The 17,293-nt window shown below is 35.9% G+C and overlaps 1 protein-coding gene across 1 annotated transcript; it reads left to right on the forward strand.

Annotated features, from left to right (window-relative positions):
* Nucleotides 1-383: 383 nt before the first annotated feature.
* LOC311606489 (vomeronasal type-2 receptor 116-like) lies at nucleotides 384-13,626 on the forward strand (the record flags this gene model as incomplete). The annotated part of the gene is made up of 5 exons (XM_084797763.1): nucleotides 384-407; nucleotides 696-1,508; nucleotides 2,900-3,127; nucleotides 9,706-9,829; nucleotides 12,528-13,626. 5 exons carry the CDS (start codon nucleotides 384-386, stop codon nucleotides 13,430-13,432), a joined length of 2,094 nt encoding a protein of 697 aa, XP_084653889.1. The 3' UTR covers nucleotides 13,433-13,626.
* Between the last annotated feature and the right edge of the window lie 3,667 nt (nucleotides 13,627-17,293).

The following is a 17,293-nucleotide window of genomic DNA, read 5'->3' on the forward strand; positions in this document are numbered from 1 at the left end:
ACGGGATAATTGTTGCAAACATAGGGATAAAGAGAATATCTTCAAGTACAGACTAGTCATAGTATTGATTGCAAATGATTATTTGTCTACTTCTGTATATAATAAATATTGTACCATTTTACAGAACAGCAGCTGAAAGCCAGTTTCCTCTGGTTTTGGCTTTTTCCTTGGATGAAATAAACAGAAATCCTGATCTTCTACCAAATATGTCTTTAGTATTTCAAGTACCATATTTTATAAGTGTGTCAGAATTAAAATATCTCATTCATGTTTCTCGACAATCTCATTTGCATCCTCCTAATTATGACTGTTCCCAAGCAGTCAGTTGTATAGTAATTCTTATAGGACCAAACTGGGAAGCATCTATACTATATCATACATTCATGTACAGCCGTGAACCTCAGCAGGTGAGAGTTTGTTGGGTTAAAATTTAATTAATTTGTGTCTCCATTGGTGGCTTTGATAAGATGTAAGGAGGGGTGTAAGGACTAGACTGGTCTTCCTGGCCTTATGTCAATCTGTGTAGTTCAATGTTATTATTCAGATACTTGATGGGGATCTGGAATTTCTTTGTGTGAAATGGGAATAAGAGAAGAAGAAACAGGTAAGGGGGATTTCTAGAATTTTTTATAGATAAAATGTGTTTACAAGGTCTTAATAGTACATGCTACTTCATGCTGCTCCCTGTGTCCTAGGTTATTCATCTTACTTATGGGCCTTTCCATCCTTTCCTGAAAGACCGTGTACAATTTTCCTATATTTATCAGATGGCCCAGGAGGATACATCTCTCCCCATGGCCCTTGTCGCCTTCTTACTTTACTTAAACTGCAACTGGGTAGGGATGGCCATCTCTGACAATGAACAGGGTACACAATTTCTCTCAGATTTGAAAAGAGAAATGGAAAAGGACACAGTCTGCTTTGCCTTTGTGAACATGATCCCAGTGAATATGGAGGTATACATGTCAAGAGCTGAAGTGTATTACAACCAAATCATGACATCATCGACAAAAATTGTTATCCTTTTTGGTGACATAGACAGTCCTCTTGCTGTGGCCTTTAGAATGTGGGAATCTCTAGGTATACAAAGAACATGGATCACCACCTCACAGTGGGATGTTCCTACAAATAAGAGAGATCTCACACCCGACCCATTCCAAGTGACTCTTGCTTTTGCACAGCACCATGGCAAGATTTCAGGTTTTAAAAATTTCGTCCAGACATTGAACCCTCTCAAATACTCAGATAAATATCTGGCAAGACTGAAGTGGATGAAGTTTAACTGTGAAGCCTCAGCATCTCACTGTAAGACACTGAAAAACTGTTCAACTAATTCCTCCTTGGAATGGCTAATGGCACAGACTTTTGACATGGCCTTCAGTGATAGCAGTTATGACATATACAATGCTGCATATGTTTTGGCCCATGTCTTTCATGAGGTGCTTCTACAACAGGTAGAAAATCAGCCAATTGACAATGAGAAAAAGCATGATCATATCTGCTCCAAGGTAGTGTTTCTTCTATTGGATGATACATGTTCTTATCAATGTCATAGTTTTTAAAAGTCTCTCAGATGATTAACTGAGTGAACTAGGAAATGTTTCCCCAAAACCTAGGTTTCTAAATGTTTTTTATGCTGACACAATAAATCTAGAGCTATGTATAGTTCTTTAATACAAAGGTATTGGAATGAAAGACACCATTTATCAGTGAAAATCAGTGATTCTGTAACAGAGCAACTGAATATAATCATACCTGTTCTAATACTAGAGAGATAATTAGACTTTTCTCATTAATTGTCTCCATGATGAGATGATTGTTTGTTAATTCTGAAATTTGAGGTATTAAGTTAAAGGGCTTGTTTTCTCAATTGATTCTCCCCAAATGTAGTCTCTGTTCACCTTCCTCAAAGTTTTAGTATAATTGCACAGAAATAGTTATGTGAATCAGTTCATTACACACGCACAGACACACACACCCACACACACCCACACACTCTCCTATGTTTGAATATATGTTTCTCACTGTATTTGTTTGTTTAAGTGTGTTCCTGTGTATCGGTATGTATATCTGTGTTTATGTGTATGTACACAGTTATGTGTGCACTTGTGGTTGTGTGTTTCTGTCCATCTGACTATCGGTCTGTTTGTAGAAGTGACCATAAATTTTCTGTGTTTCAATGCCCATGAGTATGTTTGTTTCTGATTTTGTATATGTTTCTGATTGTATTTTTCAGTGCATGTATCTGTGTGTTCTGTGTTTCTTTATATTGGACTGCACATATGTATTTCTCTTGCTCTGTGTGTGTGTGTTGTGTGTGTGTATGTGTGTGTGTTCCTGTCTATCTCTCCTTTGATATTGTGAGCATAAATATGTTTTTGTGTCAATGTCTCTCTGTGAATATTTGTATCTCAATATGTCTCCATACATACATTTGTCTGTGTATGTGTGTGTCTATGTATGAATTTGGTATATTTCTGTACTTGTGTGTCTGTTTGGGTGTATATGTCTGTCTGTGCCTGTATGCTCATATGTGTGTCTGGGCATGTATATTAATGTCTGTGTAAACAAATATGGGGCTATATTATGTGTGTAACTCTGCATAGATGTAGGTCTCTCTGTGTGCAGATGCATGTGTGTGTGTGTGTGTGTGTGTGTGTGTGTGTGTGTGTTGCAAATCTATGTTTGATGTATATGTGCTTTTCTATGCTTGTGTTTTGTAGTTTCCTTTCAGTGAACTAAAATTCTGCAAACATTATAACAAATTGATATATCATTTTCACTTCAAGAAAATTTCCACAAGATACCTTCAATAAAATTGTATTTCAGATAAAATCATCATACATTTTCTCCCATTAGGGAAGGGCTTATATATTATATACTGCTGCTTGTATTTCAGATGCACTCCTTGATGAGAAAGACCGACTTCTCTAGTCCTAATGGAGACAAAGTGACCATGAACCAGAAAGAAAAAGTTCAGAAAGAGTATGACATTTTCTACATTTGGAATCTCCCACATGATTTTGATCTTAAGGTGAAGATAGGAAAAGTTAGTCTATATTTACCACATGGTCAACAGCTGCATTTATCTGAAGACATGCTAGAGTGGGCCACAGGAAGTCTACAGGTGTGTTGAAAGAACTGTACTGATTTCCATTACATACAAGTAAACACTGTGTATTTGGTCCGTTTTTGCTTTTTTATAAATTAGTGAAATGAAAAAACTGTCCCATAAGGAATCCACTTCTAGTCTCCTGTGTTACATTTTCTTATTTTCACTATTTTTGATGTTAATTCTTCAAGGAGTTCATACATTAGTTACATTGTATTTTATTATAACAAAAAATGTGTTTTTATTTTTAATATGAATATGAAACAGATTTTGATCACTGATTTATAATATTTCCATATAAGTGAGCCATATACTCCTGGTACCAGTCTTATTAATATATAGTGATTTCCTCACTTATTATGAATCTCTGATAAAAAAGTTAAAGAGACTAAGGCTAACTATAATGATGCAGTAAATTAAAAATACAAAGGAATTGGAAAACAAAATCATCATTTCTTTTAGTTTTAATTACTGTTTTAATTTAAAAGTTTTATTTTATTCATTTGACATCCCAGCCTTAGCCAAATCCCTCATGTCCTCCCAGGTCCACCCTGTGTCCTCTTTCCCCCATGCCCCTTCCCTAGACCTCAGAGAGGGGAACTGTTCTCTCCTACTCGCTGACACCAGCCTATCAAGTATCATAAGGACTGCCTGCATACTTTTCCTCTGTGATTTGATAAGGGACCCCATCAGGGGGAAGTGATCAAAGAGAAGGCAACAATTTTATTGTATGTTTGCTTAAGCTTTCCGACAAAGAATCCCTAAATCGTCAACCTCCCTAATCATAAAGTAATAATTTTGTGATACATATTAAATATTCTATAAATTATTATTTTGTATTTTCTTTCTTTTTCATTTGTATATGAGTTTTCTATCTGGATATATGTCCATGCAACACTGGCGTATATGGTGTATGTGGACATTAGAAGGGTGATGCAGATTTCTGGAAATGTGAGCAGCTTAGATGTGCAAAATGGATGCAAGAAATCAACTATTATTCATTGTTTTTCCATGCCTTAGCTCTGAATTGTGCAATGTAAAGAAACTCCTCACTACAGTATCCTTGCATGGCCCTTTTAATTGTAGGTCATTCAAACTAATGAACGGGTGTCTAGTTTTCTTCTCTGTATTTGGAGGTATTTGGTAGTAATACTTTTTTGCTGTGTAGAAATTTGTGAATAAAAAATTCCACGATACCTCCAGGGTATGTTATAGGTATGAATTCTGATGTGGTTTCTTTTAAGGTAATCTGAACTATGCAACCACAAAGTTGTTCAAATTTTAAAGATGTTAAGTCAAGGAATTCAGGTTGCTCATGTACTCTGGCATTTGCAGTTAATAATACTTCTCATAGTGATAAGGGAAATCATTGTTATGTAAAGGAACACAGGATCTAAAGTTTAGCTACTGAGATATATATGCCTATAATGTCAACAGTGAAATCTCATGTATGTTCTACACAGCTTGATTGAGCATTACAAAAACATGCACTGGAATAATACTCAATACTAAAAAATATAGAACCATTGCTCTGCTTCCAGATATGCATGTCAGGATACATGCAGAAATAAACGAACATAAAAATGATGATATCAAATCTACCTAACTAAAAATGTTACAGTCATAGTCTTAAATAAGAGTATGTTTAATGATATGCTAAATAATGAAAGAATGATTATTAGAATGCTCTATGAAAAGTGAGAAGAAGAGACATAAATTACCTCCGGAAGGGTAAAAGGGATCACAAAATCTAACATAAAAAAGTCACTGAAAAAGCATGAGAAAAAGGAATTCCATGAAAGTACAAAATAATAAAAATATTCAAACAGAAAGTAAAGGAAAAACAAAATAAGTTAAATAAAATTCTAAGTAAAAAGTCTCAGCAAGACAATAGTTCAAGATAAAGACAAGATCACAAAGCTTGAATATTGTGCATAAATATTAGAAAATTCAGACAATAACAAAAATAAAACAAAACATAAGATTATTATATAGGAGACTTGAAGGTTCCTGATTAAAAGATTAGATTTACAGTCCAGATCACAAAAGGAAAAGAAGGACACATTCAACTTATCAACACTATATCCAGTATAATGTAATCATAAATTTCAAGTAAGATGTGTGCCCATTGAGATACAATAGTCATTTATATAGCAAACATTCAAAATCAGTAAATGAACAACCTTTGTTATATTTAACTTAATTATTTTGTAACAAAGACATAAAGTTGAAGGCTACAGTATGGACGACACTGTCATAGCAAGTTCTCATCTGTATATCAGTCAATTTCACTATGGACATTCTTACAGGAGGAGAGTAATAGTGATGTGTTTCAAACATTTAACCACAAACTACAGTAAATAAAACAGAAAAGTTATTTTCATAACAGAAGGATACAGAACAGAGTTCAATAATAGACACAATCACAGGAATTTATAAGCACTGAAATTTCACTATGAAAGACACTACTTGAACCACTTCACATGATGAATGCAAGAATCAAAGGAACACATAAAAAGCACTAAGATCCAGAGAAAAGAAACTATTAAGAAACTTTCAAATACTACAATATCAATAAGTAGACAATATTCACCAAATAATCAACAATAATAATTTATTGTTATTGATCACATCTCTAATGAAAAATCCATAGAAAACAAGATTGGTTCAATAAAACAACAACAACAACACCCTCAAATATTTTTGTTACTTCCATGGGAAATATGTTATTTTTAACCTGAACAGAATCCTTCTATAAAAATGTGGGTGGTAATTCATTATGAAGTGGAAACAAACACACAAACAAACAAACAAAATCCATGAAAAAACATTTACTTTGGTGGGCATGGATTGAATAATTCTTAAATAAACACCTATCAAGACAATTCAACAACACACCATAACATTTGTTCTCTACACCCAAGTATATTTCATTCAATAAATGCAAGCATGATTCACAAATGCAGATCAGTTCAATAAGATAAATCATGTATATACACTCTAAGATGGAGTTATATGGTTATACAAAATATTCATAATGTATTGTAAATAAGTCTATCATCTATTCAGAGTAAAAAAAGAAACACGTTGGAATACAAAGAACAGGTAATGTCTTGACAGAGTAGGACTTTTATGGCAAACAAACTGAAAGCATTGTACTAGAAGGAGAGAAAAATATAAAAAATTCAATACCAAGAAGAGACTTGATACCCTATGAGCATATACAGGGGGAGGTAATCCCCCTCAGGAACAGTCATAGGGGAGGGGAATAAGGGGCAAATGGGAGGGAGGGAGGAATGGGAGGATACAAGGGATGGGATAACCATTGAGATGTAACAATAATAAATTAATAAAAAATTTTTAAAAATGAGTGAAGCCAGGCAGGTGTAGTGCATGTTTTATTCCAAACACTTTGTAGGCAGATTTAGAAAGTTCTCTGTTGATATGTGACCAGTTTGGCCTAGATAGCTAATCCAAGGCAGGCAGTGTGACAGACAGACCATGCTTTAAAATATTGAACAGAAATGTGGCAACAATATGCACTGTCTCCACTCTTCTTCAAAATGGTCATTAAAATCTTTCTAAGTACCTAGCCAGAGATTAGGATAGATACTGCAACTTCCTACTGGTACTCTAGGTGAGAGAGGTAAGGATGAATAGGGAAATAGAAGGACCCAGAGGGTCTTAGATATCAACAAGAAGAAATTAAGGCTGGCAGATCTGGATCCAGGTGGTCAGTTAAAAATACTGTACCAACCAAAGAGAATGCATATAGTAAACCTAGAACAACTATCCAGATGTAGCCAATGGACACCACATTCTCCACAGTTGTGGGGATAGCAGGGACTGACTCAGACATGAACTCTGGTGACCACGACTTTACTATTTCCTCTTGGTGGAAAGATCTGTTAATGCTCAGAGGAAAAGTTAACAGGCTACCAGGAAGAGACCTGATAGGCTGTGATCTTATAGTGGGGAAGAAGGTCCCTTTCTGTCAGAAATCTAGGAGAGGGGAATAGGATGAAAGTGGGAGGGATAGGGAATTGGAAGATACAAGTGAGGGGATAAAAATGAGATTTCATCTGAATAAATTACTTAAATAAAAAAATTTTTACCATGTGCCACACTGTGAAAATATATTTTAAAAAGAGAGAGTGTCTAATTATAAATGAGTATATACCATTTGAGTCTTTCTGCTTCTAGGTTAACTCACTCAGTATGAAAATTTCTAGTTGAATCCATTTTCCACAAATTTTGGGAATTCCTTGTTTTTAATAGCTGAGTAGTGTTCCATAGTGTAGATGTACCACAGTTTCTTTATCCATTCTTCTACTAATGAACACTTAGGCTTGTCTATGTTCTGGTTATTATGATGAAGTCTGCTTTGAACCTGGTTAAGCATATGCCCTTGTTGTGTGCTAGAGTATCTTGTAGGTATATTCCAAAGGTCTCAGTTTTCTGAAATAGATTTCCAAATTTTTTGTTCAAGTTTGTATTCCCACCAGCAATAAAGAAGTGTTCCTCTCTCTCCACTTCCTCAACAGCATGTGATATCACTTGAATTCTTGATCTTAGCCATTCTGATGGGTCTAAGATGGAATCTCTGAGTGGGTTTGATTTGCATTTCCCTGATAACTAAAGGAATATATACTCACTTATAATTGGACACTAGCCCAAGGGGAATGTCCCATGAAACTCTTCACTTACCAGGAAAATGGGATAGATGTGAAGAAATCCTCTTGTGCCTCTACGTGAGAGAAGTATGGGAGAATGGGGAAATAGAAGGATCCAGAGGGTCCTAGAAACCTACAAGAAGAACATTATGATGGGTGGATCTGGGCCCAGGGGTTCTGCTCAAACTATGGCACCAAGCAAGGACAATATGTGCAGTAATCATCAAACCACAACCCAGATCTAGACAATTGAGTGTAGACAGTTGAGTGTAGAGTGGGGACTGACTTTTACATGAACTCTGGTGCCCCATATTTGACCACGTCCATTTGATGGGAAGACCTGGTGGCACTCAGAGGAAAGATACCAGGATATCAAGAAGAGAGTTGATACCCTATGATCATATATAGGGAGAGGAGGTCACCCTCAGTCAAGACATAGGGGAGGGGACTAGGGTAAAAGTTGAAGGGATGGAGGAATGGGAGGATACAATGGATATGATAACAATTTAGATGTAATATGAATAAATTAATAGAACAAGTAAAAAAGAGAGAAAGTAATGTTCCCTGTTTTAGATAGGGAATTGAGGTATTCCAATGCTACAGAGTGAGACCATGTTTCACAACCACCACAGCAAAAGGAAGCATTCTACTTAAGTGTATATGTGGAGAACATGAGATGAATCTGTGTACCAGTGACAATGTGGTTTTCACATAGACCTTAGTACTGAATGAAGGATTCAAAGAGTATGCAACAGTCAGCAAAGTTCCTTTCTAAAAATATTTATTAATTTATTCATATTACATCTCAATTGTTACCCCATCCCTTGCATCCTCCTTTTTCTCTTTCCCTCCTGTTTCCCCCCTCCACCTCTCCCCTATGACTGTAAGTGAGAGGGACCTCCTCCCCCTGAATATGCTCATAGGGTATCAAGTCTCTTTTTGGTAGCATCATCAGCAGATTTCTAATGCTTCTTACAGAGCCCCATCATAAAGTTCAGTGTAATAAAAACATAACCTTTCTTTAACCTAAAAAAACCTTTAATTAACATCAAACTAACTTTTACTCAGGTTCCCACAGTATTGTAGGCTCCTTAAGGTCTTCTCACTTCAGGAAACACATCCTATTACAGCTTCTTAAACATCAACTTAGCACTTTGTCACTAGGATTGCTTTTTCAACTATTTTTTTACAGTAAGTTTGTGAAGATTTTCAGTCTTAATTGATTGTAAGATGTGTTTGTTATCTGAGACTTGATGATATATTTCCCCTGTTTTGGATGTGCTTTCATCATATCTTGCTAAGTTCTTTCTTTGATTAAACTTTGGCCAGGAACAAAGTGATAAAGAGAGGTTGTTTTGGCTCATGTGTTATAGACAAGGGAAGACAAGGAATGAATTTGTAGACTGAAACTAAAGCATAGGTCCTTGAGAGAACACTGCTTATGGCTTGTTCTGTTTCATTTCTCATACATCCTTGCCTAGCAAGAGCATTGCCTTTAGTAGACTGGGCATGCCTAAAATGGATACCAAATAATAAAATTCATTAATGTTAGAAAGAAGGGCTATTCTGATACAGAGAATTTGGCAGGTAAAGTTCATTCAGTGTTCTCTACCTTTTTACTGTACTTTGTGCCAGCTTGATGAAAATCAAGAAGAAAACCAAGTTGCAATCTCCATAGTGTTTGCACAAAGTACTCTAAATTTCTGTTTCTATAATGTTTTAAATTTGGTAAAAAAAAAAAACTCAACTTTTCATCAACTTGTTTAAATACATTCACACATTTGCATTGTACAAAGTGCTAACTGACATGTGGTACCTCAGCTTCTGCATATAAAATAAGCTTATTGATATCTCAACATGCTAATATAATATAGTTATGGATGAAGTAGGTAAAACTCAATATGTATCTTATTTCCTCAGATGCTGCCCTCTGTATGCAGTGCTGACTGTCGTCCTGGATTCAGAAAATTCAGGAAGGAGGGAATGTCCGCCTGCTGCTTTATTTGCATCCCCTGCCCAGAAAATGAAATTTCTAATGGAACAAGTGAGTGTTTGCTGCTGTGATAAACTTTACATTGATATTCTTCTCCACCAATAAAGAAATGCTGAAGGAGTCTAAAAGGCAACTACAAAAATAACATATATCATTTTTTCCATTAACAGTCACAGGAATACAAACATTAACAGTGTCACAACAACAACAAAAACAACAAAAACCCTTTTGCCTATATGTAAATTTTGATTCAGTTTCTGTCACATCATATTTCTCAAAGAAACAACATCACAGTGCAGTGTGAGCACATTCTGTATGAGATCTGTTCTGTTTATTAATTTCCCCTATAAATACATGCACAGAAGAATCCAGTCATGAATTTTCAAAATGTGCATTTAGTCTTTTTGCATGTATGTATGTCCCTACATAAGTTTATGTACACTATATATGCACAGAATCCAACATAGGACAGATTATGGCACCGGAACTGATGGAATGTGCAATGGAGGTGCTAGAAACCAAGTCTGTATCTTTGGAAAAATTACAGTAGAGATAAAAATATTACATGTAAAATTATCAGAAACTGCTGAATATGAGACAGAATTTGTGTTATTTATAGAGGCCCATTTTCTTTTTCTGCCTTCTTTATTGTAATTTACTGTGATTATATCCCAATTGTTATTCCCTCCCCCATTTTCAATTGTTTGCTGTGATTTGTTTCTAGGAAGGTGTGGATAATTGTACACATGGTGTACAAAATATAAGGAGTCTTATATAAAATATTTTATAAAGAGCTCCCAAATAATAATTTCATGAAATAATAGATCTGAACAGTTTTGTAATGAAAGTAATTAGTAAAAACAGTAAAATTTTATTGCAACCTACAAAGCTAGAGTAGTAAAATCATTATAAATTCGTGCTTGGCTAAATGTAAATGGACAATGAGTAGTTTTTCCAACATTTGCCTGTGATACTATGCAATGAAATTCAAGTTCTTAAAATAAATTTCTGGCCAATAATACGGCTCTACATTTAAATCATTTGACACTAAGACTGATAGCTGGAGTTCATTCCCAAGACCCATATAGTGAGAGGAGACAAAGGACTCTTAGAAATGCCTTCTGACATCTATGCACTCAAATAACATCCATAATGATGAAATAAACTGTAATAAAATTGTTTTAAATGTTATAATGAATAAGAACTAATGGTATTTACATCAATAAATAGAAAATGATTAATATTATTTATAGTTGTGTATGTATGTTGTGAGTGTATATGTACATAAGGGCAGATGAAGGTGAGAGGCAACTAATACCTCTATAGTTAATTTGAAGGCAGTTGTGAAACACCTCACATGGGTTCTGGGAACTGAACTCAGGTTTTCTCCAAGAGCAAGACATTCTCTTCATACTTCAGCTAACTTTCCAACACTTCAGGCAAAATAGCTAGTTACAATTGCCCATCAATAAATCGTTCTACATAAAAGACTTAAAAACCAGGAAGCACCTTATAACTGTGTGCAACTATCTAATGAATCAGGACAATTCCAATGAAATTGCCTACCGTTGCCATTTCAAAAGAGCATATTATGAGTGAAGTAGTTTATTCCACATAAAAATCTGGGTGTGGTGGCACATGCCTTTAATCCCAACACTTGGGTGGCACAGGCAGGAGGATCACGGTGAATTTGAGGCCAATCTGGTCTACAAAATGCTTCCAGGACAGCCAAGGCTACACAGAGAAACCTTGTCTTGAAAAAAAATCTAGGCCACTTTTGTATGTGGGTTTTGTTTTATTTCTTCCATGTTGCTTATTGATGTAAAATTTACCTCAGAGTCTATTCACAGAGTTTGGGTCTCATAGAGACTGAAAAAGGGAAGCAGGAAGATGCTGAATGCTTCCCATGAAGGTGGAGTCAAGATGAAGGGCTTTGTAGTGCTCGGTCTGTAGAGAAGTTTCTACCTTTAGTGGTAGACTTAGTGCTTCTCATGATTAAGACTCAGGGATTCTTTCTCCATAGCACCAGATTAGAACATTAAAAAGGACAAATTAATCATTATTTTTTATTTTTTTACAAATTTCAAACCTTTATATTACATTTATATACCGGTAAACTTTACTTCTCACACTCACATCCTATTTCTCCCAAATGATTTCCAAATTTATGAGCACAACTCTTACATTTATTTGGACACACAAATATAAACACACACACACACACACACACACACACAAACACACACACACACACCTAATGATTTCTTTTATTGTTCCTTAGATATCATTATATTCAGGCCAGGAACTAGAAAAGCTATCAATTTTTTTCCCAAGCAGAACTCAGTCTCCATCTCTAATAAAGAAAGGATTACGTGAACAGTCAGTTAACTCAGGAGGGACTGAATGCATAGGAAAGGAGATTTTAAAAGACACTCAGTCATACTGTGGTTAATGAGTTTAGATTTTGTGAATTTACCAGACTCGGTCATTACATGATAGCATCCAGAAGAAATTTGCTTTCTGCAAACATGGTAAATGATCTCATCAACACTTTTATATAGAAAAAATATGTTTTTTCTATAAAGATATTAAGAATTAATAAATAGAAGCATTGTTGTATGAGAATGCTGTTTGATTATATTATCAGAAAAAAAAGATGGTAATGCAAAGCTCTCCCATTAGACTTATTGAAATATCTTGTCAATAAACTGCTGAAGCTGTACTAACAAATCTCTCCTTTCTGATACAGACATGGACCAGTGTGTGAAGTGTCCTGAGGACCAGTATGCCAATGCAGAGCAGAATCACTGCATCCACAAGGCTGTGATCTTTCTAAGCTATGAAGACCCTTTAGGGATGGCTCTGGCCTTAATGGCCTTGGGTTTCTGTGCCCTAACAACTCTGGTTCTTGGGGTATTTTTGAAGCACAATGACACAGCCATTGTGAAAGCCAATAATCGCTCTCTGAGCTACATCTTACTCATGTCTCTCATGTTCTGTTTCCTCTGCTCCTTGCTCTTCATTGGCCATCCAAACTCAGTCTCCTGCATCCTTCAGCAAATCACATTTGGAATTGTATTCACTGTGGCTATTTCCACTGTTTTGGCCAAAACAATCACAGTGGTTCTGGCTTTCAATGTCACAGCTCCTGCAAGAAGGATAAAGTATATTCTGGTTTCAGGAACACTTAACTACATCATTCCTCTCTCTACACTCATCCAAATTATTCTCTGTTCAATCTGGCTAGGAGCTTCTCCTCCCTCTGTTAATATTGATGCAGACTCTGAGCATGGCCACATTGTTATTGTCTGCCACAAGGGTTCAGTTATAGCATTTTACTGTGTCCTAGGATACTTAGGCTGCCTGGCCCTGGGAAGCTTCACTGTGGCTTTCTTGGCCAGGAACCTGCCTGACACATTCAATGAAGCCAAGTTCTTGACATTCAGCATGCTGGTGTTTTGCACTGTGTGGATTACTTTCCTCCCTGTCTATCATAGCACCAAGGGCAAGGTCATGGTGGCTGTAGAGATTTTTTCCATCTTGTCTTCCAGTGCAGGGATGCTGGGGTGCATCTTTGTTCCCAAGTGTTACACAATTGTATTCAGGCCACATACAATTTTTCTTCCAAAGATCAGGGAGAAATCATATTACTAGAGGCATAGTTCCCAAATCCATTTTTGAAAATAATTTATTTATTCACTTTACATCCTGGTTGTAGACCCAATATCTTCTCTCCTTCCAGTCCCACCCTTCCTCCCTCTCTCCCATTGCCTCTCTTCTATTCCTCAGATAAGTGAAGATCCCCTTCTCATTCACCCAGCTCACCCAGTTGCATCAGGACTGAGCATGTCCTTTTCACCTTTGGCACAGGAAAACAGTTCCTCAAAGAGGAATTGATCAAAAGACTGGCCAAAGTGTACATGTCAGGGACAGCTCCCAGGCCTGTCACTAGAGAACCTACATGAAACATCTGTTTCCCATCATCTACATCTGTATAGGAGATGTAGGTCAAGTTTATACATAGTCCATGGTTGTTGCCTCAGTCTCATTAAGCCCCCTTGGCCCTGGTTATCTGTCTTTGTTGATCTTCTGTTGCAGCGGTTATACCTGAAGGCCCTTTTCTCCTTCACTCCACTGTTCTACAAGACTTTTTATGTAACACTACATGTTTGGATGTGTGACTCAGCATTTGTTTTGAATCACTTCTGCGTGAAGCATTTTAGAGGATAACCCATCTAGGCTGCTCTATGCAACAGAGCAGAGTGTCACTAATAGTGTTGGTGGTTGGCTGTCTTCCATGGGTTGGGTCTTGAGTTGCTCCAGGTATTCTGACTAGTAAGTTAATTCTAACCATCAACTATAAAGTTTGTGCATGATCAACAAATATTGAGTGATAGTACAAGTTTTATCTGATTTTAAAATGATAATAACTGGTTCCTCTAATGGTGTTATAGCAGTCATGGCTACTACAGTCGTCTACATCATCCCAGTAGTCTTGCTTTCATCCATGTGTATCACAGTTTATCACTATTCAGGCATAGTGTGGTGCAAAGTGCACATGTTCTTTTCCTCTCTAAAATAAAAAAGTTCAAAATAAAATCAAAGTTGTTATTTTAATATCTGAGTGAATGACTTTGAAACCCATTGAATGGTTATTAAACATTTGCAGATGTCTGTGAGAGAGTGTACTCCTGTTTTCACATGATGGTAAAACAATATTCCTACTTGCTGGAGGAAGAAATTGGAATACAAGGAGTTAGAAGATTGAACTTAGAAGAGAGAGTGATGGCTTGATAAACAGAAAGAATACTGAAGAAGATCGATTGACATCTCAGGAGTTAATGGCATCTCTTGCTCTAGAATAAGACGTGATTCACTACTCAGCCCTGAAAAAATATTAGCAACCCTGTGTAACAATAGTTCCAAAGCATAAGATGTCCTCTTCTGGACTACATGGTTACCTGAACTCACCTGTGCACAAAACAAAACACAAACACGAAGACACACACACAAATAACTGATGATGCATAATATTAAAAATTAGAGGAGAATATTTTAATGACTCTGCATAAGGATGCTGCTTTTTGATGTACAGTTAAGATGCCAGACTAAGTACCTACTAAAGAGATATTTGAGAAGAGATGACAGAGACTCTCTTATGCATACCACATATTAACCTTCAATATTAAATCTCCCATAAGAGACACAGTTGAACGATTGACAAGAGGATAAAATAGTCTCTTTAGCATGTTTGATTTGTAGATGACTATGATGATCAAAACTCTCTGCAATTGTCATATTTCTATTGATGGACAACATGGATCTTAAACAGCAGCATTTGACTAAGAACTACCAAATGACATTTTTGTTTGCTTGCTTGCTTAATCTTTGTTTCTTTGACGGTTTTATAAATATCCCTGGACCCAGGTTATAAGGATAAGATTTCTTTTTTAAATAAATATTTTATTTTTATTCCTACATAAGGATGTTTTATCATATATTTGCAGTGATCACAGAGACTAGAAAAGAGAGTCCAGTTCCATGATCTGCCAGTAAAATGATTGGGGGCTGCCATTTGGGTGCTGGGTAGGGATTTCATTCTATTTTCTTTAATTACTTTGCAACATGTTTTATGCTTTAGTTCATTGATATCAGTATACATCTAGAATTGGTAACCTTTCAAGGACATAATCTAGGAGTTGGATCATGAGGAGAAAAGACCATCAGCCTAGTGGCAAGGGCCATAAATACTGAGCTATTAAAAGCACCACAAATGTCCTCTAAGAACTTTCATTTCATTATGGAACGTTACAGGAAAACAAGTGAAAAAAAAACCTAAGTGTGTGCCGTTTGTATTGAGTCAACACTAAGTAAATAATCATTTGAGTAATATCATCTGTATGAAGGGTAATATAATTTGAATGATTTTGGCTAATAATTTTCACTATTACAACCATTCCAGGTACTATTTCATGACTTTATTAACTGAGTGTTATATATAACAACATTGAATATAAGATTACTCAATATTTCATATCACGTGTCAGCATTTGTCCACACTTGTCCAAATTTTAAAAGACATCAAACATTTTAAAAGGGGTTTCTAGAAGATCTCATTTATCACTTTCTGTTCTATGACCATTTCATTTAAATGTCCTGTTAAATTTTTTCTATAATTGCTTGTCCTGTAGGTGTGTAAGTTATATTTGTAACATTTTCTATGTTACAGTGTCTAAATAATTGTTGTTTTCTATAGGATACATATGTTGAGGCATCACTAGATTCAATTTTAAGTGCCTTAGCAAGTAAGCAATCACCTCTAATTATTGTACAATCTCAGAATCATCCTTTTTAGAACTCAAGACAAAAGACCCTGAAATTCTTTATAAGACTGTATGGAATGGTAACCATGTTTTGTTTTTTGAAACTCTACAAAATGGAACACTTAAGCTACGGTAAGCAATTGCTTTAAGGTGACATTAATAGAACCTGTAAATTCTTAAATTTTATTTAATTAATTTATTCAGATTACATCTCTATTGTTTCCCCTCACTTGTATCCTCCCATTTTCCCTCCCTTCTACTTACACTCTATTCCCCTCCCCTACGTCTGTGACTGGAGGGGATCTCCTCCCACACCATACAGTCACAGGACATCAAGTCTCATTTTGGTAGCCTGCTTATCCATTTTCTGAGTGCCACCAAGGGTAAGTGGTCAAATATGGGGCACCAGTGTGCATGTCAGTGTCAGTCCTCACTCCCCATACAACTGTGGATGTCCTGTCCGTTGGCTAGATCTGAGGAGGGGTTCAATGTCTATTGCATGTATTAGACGTGAGAACATGTATTTCAAATTCACCATATTGACCTTCATCTATTAATTGATTTTGAAAATATACCACATATTCTGATTCTGATAGTTTATCACTGAAGCCTCTAGTGTTTCAATGGGTTAGCATTCTTTAAATTTGTCACAAGGTGGCACTGCAGGCCTTATATTGAATTTTCCTGAAGCTCCTTGTTTTAATGAGACAGGGTGTCTCTGTTTAACATCCCAGGCTGTCCTAGACACTCTTTGTAGACGAAGCTGGCATTGAGGTCACAAAAATACACCTGCTTCTATCCTATCTCCAGAGTGCTGAAATTAAATATGTGGACCGTCAAGCCTAGTTTCCCTGGAGATGTTTAATTGTGGTTTAAGGAATATTCTAGTCTCTGTTTTTGCAACCTTCATTTTAGCATTCAGTTTTCAGTCTCCTTACTCTCTAAGCCTGACTTCTTTTGATGTTCTTTAAAATTATATATAAAATTGAGTTTTAATTGGACATGCGTTTTGGTATGGTGACAATACAATTTATAAAGCATACAACCCCCAATTCTACAACATTTTTCAATTTTTAATATGTAAAATACTTTATCTTTTAATCTCTCTAGTTTTCTCACTTTATGGAGACTTGTTTTATTATTTAAACTCTGTGTTTCTTTCTATGACTCTCTGGTTTGTGTTTCCAGATTC

The sequence above is a fragment of the Acomys minous genome (assembly GCF_964271855.1).
Source record: "Acomys minous genome assembly, chromosome: 10".
Taxonomy (NCBI): Eukaryota; Metazoa; Chordata; class Mammalia; order Rodentia; family Muridae; genus Acomys; species Acomys minous.